This window comes from Mercurialis annua, linkage group LG8 (assembly GCF_937616625.2).
Source record: "Mercurialis annua linkage group LG8, ddMerAnnu1.2, whole genome shotgun sequence".
In the NCBI taxonomy this organism is placed as follows: Eukaryota; Viridiplantae; Streptophyta; class Magnoliopsida; order Malpighiales; family Euphorbiaceae; genus Mercurialis; species Mercurialis annua.
Genome location: NC_065577.1, coordinates 34,689,403 through 34,693,675, shown reverse-complemented (window position 1 = coordinate 34,693,675; position 4,273 = coordinate 34,689,403). Strand labels below are relative to the sequence as shown.

At 31.8% G+C, this 4,273-nt stretch overlaps 1 protein-coding gene across 1 annotated transcript; it reads left to right on the top strand.

Annotated features, from left to right (window-relative positions):
- Positions 1–945: 945 nt before the first annotated feature.
- Positions 946–4,273, top strand: LOC126660463 (ricin-like). Its single transcript, XM_050353993.1, is given in 3 exon segments — positions 946–1,019; positions 2,493–3,748; positions 3,751–4,273. Coding segments are annotated over 2 exon segments (1,629 nt in total). The 5' UTR covers positions 946–1,019; positions 2,493–2,511; the 3' UTR covers positions 4,143–4,273.

Here is a 4,273-nt window from a genome sequence, read left to right as displayed (position 1 = left end):
TCTTGATCGAGACATCAGACATCAGGGACGAAGTCATAATTTTTTTTGGAGGGGCAAAAAATTTATAACTACCATTCATAAAGAGAAAAGTAGAATTTTATCGAAGTTTAGCTAAGACCGGCTTATGTTTTATCAAGATTCAATTAAGACCGGGTTACGTCCTCAGACACTGTCCAAAATACTCCACTAATATTTGTAAAAAGTTACAAACTAAGAAAGAATACAAACCAAAGTCATTAGGAGATAGTTAGACTAGTTTGCGTGGAATGAAATGTTTAAGAAGCAGAGAGTGGCTTTTTTTATAGGTGAAGGAAGATCCCACCTTCCACTTCCGAAGCAACGTGGGACAAAATCATATTATATATTTGCCTATGTCAATATTTTATTTTAATAAATTTTTTAAATAAATAAATAAAAATTAGACCTATTTATTTATTAATTAATTTAATATATGAATATAAGAGTTTTATAATATATATTAAAATTTAAAAACAATTGAGTACAGCCTAATTAATGAACATTATCTATACTTGATAAAAACATTTCCCACTCTATTAAAAATGAAATTGGCAATTTAGATTTAAAGACAATTGTTGAAGCTATAATAATATCTATACTTAATGATTTTTATTTTATTTTTTGAGAGGGCAAGTGCCAAAGCATGCCATCCTTTATCTCCGTCCATGTCAAACATGCATGTTCTCAATCGAGACATAAGTTTTAAAAAAAAACATGTCTCGACCAAGAAATACATATCTTATTCGACACATGAATTAAATAAAAGAATTTTTGAAATTATTTTTCAAAAATAGGTACCTAGTGAAAGTAGTAAAAAATAAACAAAAAATTTATATTTATTTTTCAAAAGTAGCATAGTTTTGAAATTATTCTAATAAAAATAAAATGATGGAGTATAAGAATTAAAGAAGGGCAGCAAGAGGAAACTTTTCGCCTATAAAAGAACCATCCCTAAACTCTCCCTTCTCTAAACTCTCCTTTGCCTCATTTGCTAAGAATCAGTAAGTGATGTCTTCCCCTTAATTTTCTTGTCTTTTTTTTTCTGTTTCTTAAGTCCATCGTCTATTGGGCAAAAAAAAAAAAAAAAACCATTCACCTTTTTGCATTTTTTTAGTTTTATTATAATTTTGTCAATTACACCAAATCCACTGAACTTTCATTACCCTCAAATACTAAATTAGTCTCTTTCTTTATTCGAAAAAAATTCAAATAAATAATTCATTTTTAATCTTTCAAATGGAAAATAATTTAAATAAATACTTTATTTAATGAATTTTTAGAGTCCAATTTGTTTTTGAGGATGAAATTAAAATTTAAAGGTGTGAATTTGAGTGCAAACGTCAATATGAAATTGAAAAGGGGCTAAAAAATGGATGGTTTTTTAGTCAGTAGGCCTTGGCAAAATGATAGTCTATTAAATTTTCATTATTATTAGACAAAATTACTCAAAAATATTTATTCTTTTTAATTTTTTATTTATGATCTAATTTTTTAAAAATACTAATTTAAAAATAATTTTAATACATATGTTTTAATTATATCCATTTTTTTCATTTAAAATTAAACTTTTTAACTTCTGATTACCCTAATTTTGTTAAGTTTGATCGATAAAATTTAGATTTAATTATAAATAAAAAAATAAAAAGATTTGTTTTTTTTTTTGATAAATTTACCTCATTGGCTACAATTGAAATATACCTATCAAAATTAGATCAAAATAAATATTTTTGAAAGACCTGTTATATATGCCATTTTTCTTTTAATTGCATTCATCCAAACTACTCTAATTCTCCCATATTTTTACTCTTGATTCCAGCTGTCCTTTTTTCTTTCAATTACAATTTTATAATATTCTTTTTAAAACTTTTAAAAAAGAAATTCCAGTGCTTTATTTTACCTTGTCTCAAAAGAAATAACAACCATTAACTTATACTAATAATTCAATTCGCAGAATATATTTTAAGAAAACGTGTTTATGTTTTTATATTTATCATTACTCATAAATGTAATGTCATTGCAAAAGGAAAAAATATTTGTTTAATTCATTTGTCATCCGAATAATATTTATAAAATAAATTATCTTCTCTTAATAACTGTACTAATGTAATTTACAGGGGTAGTTGCTTTATTGAAATAATTAACTTATATATAAGTAGGCGTGAGTTATTTTCCAGTACATAGTATATATAAATAAACATATATGTATGTATATATAAATAGAGTATGTATTAATTGTATAGTATTAATGTGGTTAGAATTCATGTTGTGAAATTTTTGTAGTATAAATAATAATAAAATATTACAATAATTATAGTATTATTTTCCGCCAATTGATCCACACACTACCAATAAAGTCTTCTCTTACAGTAGTGTATAAGTTTGATTGAGACTCAAAATTAATTAACTTGTGCTAATTAATTATCAAAATTAATATATTTCAGCTTGATCTTATTTTGAATGGTGAAATTGGGCAGAATATTGCTTGGCTTGCCAATGAAAGAAAATGCAGTGCGATGGATCTGCTTCACGGTGGCCACATGGCTGTGCTTCTGTTCAATCTTGGCGTCGCCGTCATCGGAGTTTGAGGATAATTTGCTCAAAGAATACCCAACCATAAGAGTTTCTACAACAAATATGACTTGGAAAAGTTACAGGGCGTTTATCGAAGAAATACGCGGTCATTTGGCAGCTGTGAATGATATCAGACATGGAATACCAGTATTGCCAACTACAGCTGATGTTCCTGTAAGGCAAAGGTATGTATTAATTGAATTAACAAATAGCGCTGAGCTTACTGTAACGTTAGCAATGGACGTCACCAACGCATATTTGGTCGGTTATCGTGCTGGAAATCACGCGTATTTCCTGCGAACGGATAATCCGAACGATGAAGAGGCGATTACTCATCTTTTCACAAACGTTCCGGCTCGGCAAACACTTAATATGGGTGGTAATTATGACAGACTCGAACAAGTTGCACATGCAACTCGAGAACATATCAACTTGGGACTCCATCCACTAGAAGACGCTATTTCTACATTCCATCATTATACGACTGGGAGTTACGCTACCCTGGCTAATTCCTTCATAGTCGTTATCCAGATGATTGCAGAGGCATCAAGATTCCGTTATATCCAGGGCGCAATGCAAACAAGGATACGAGTAAATACGCCAACTCCGCCGGATCCTGCCATGCTTAGTTTGGAGAACAATTGGAACCTACTCTCACAACGAATCCAGGAATCTAACCAGGGGGTTTTCACCAGACCAGTGGAACTGCAAAGGCCAGATAATAACAATTTTGTCGTCGACAATGTAGCACATACAATAATCGGAAACATAGCACTGATGGTATTTTTCTGCGCACAACGACAATCCATCTCTCATCCGTTTATAAGGCTTGTTGTGCCAAATCCAAACGATGATATTTGTGTAGATCCTGAGCCAACAGTGCATATTACGGGTGCGAATGGTCTATGTGTTGATGTGAGAGATGCAGATTACCACGATGGCAACGCAATACAGTTATGGCCCTGTAAACCTAGTCCACATACAAACCAACTCTGGACCATTAAAAAAGATGGTACGATTCGATCAAATGGAAAATGCTTGGCCGCTTATGGGTACAAACCAGGTCAGTATGTGATGATATATGAATGCTCCGATGCTGCGAAGGATTCCATCGTTTGGAATATTTGGGACAATGGAGCAATTGTAAACCCTAAATCTGGTGTGGAGCAATTCCAAGTAACAACACAAAGCCATTTATAGCATCGATTGTCGGGTTTAATGATCTTTGCTTGCAGGCATTTGATATGAATGTGTCGTTGGCGAGTTGCTCGAATATGGAGGATCAAAAATGGGCTATTTATGGTGATGGTTCGATACGGCTTCAGAAGAACCTTCAGAACTGCTTACATGGGGCTCCTAATGCTGCACCTGTAACGCTTCGCTCTTGCAACGCTACATCTATAAACCAGCGGTGGGTGTTTAAGAATGATCAGACGATTTGGAATCTGAACTATGGATTGGTGATGGATGTTAAACAGTCTGATCCAAGTCTTAAGCAAATAATTCTCTGGCCTTTCCATGGACTAGCTAACCAATTGTGGTATTTGCGTTGATTATGCTTTACAGATCTTAAGCTTTCTATGAACGTCCTGCTGTATGTGTAACAGCGTTTAAATTACCTTGTGATATTATGTGTAATAAATAATATATAATAAATAAAAGGACGTCAAGTTATTGTTATTAA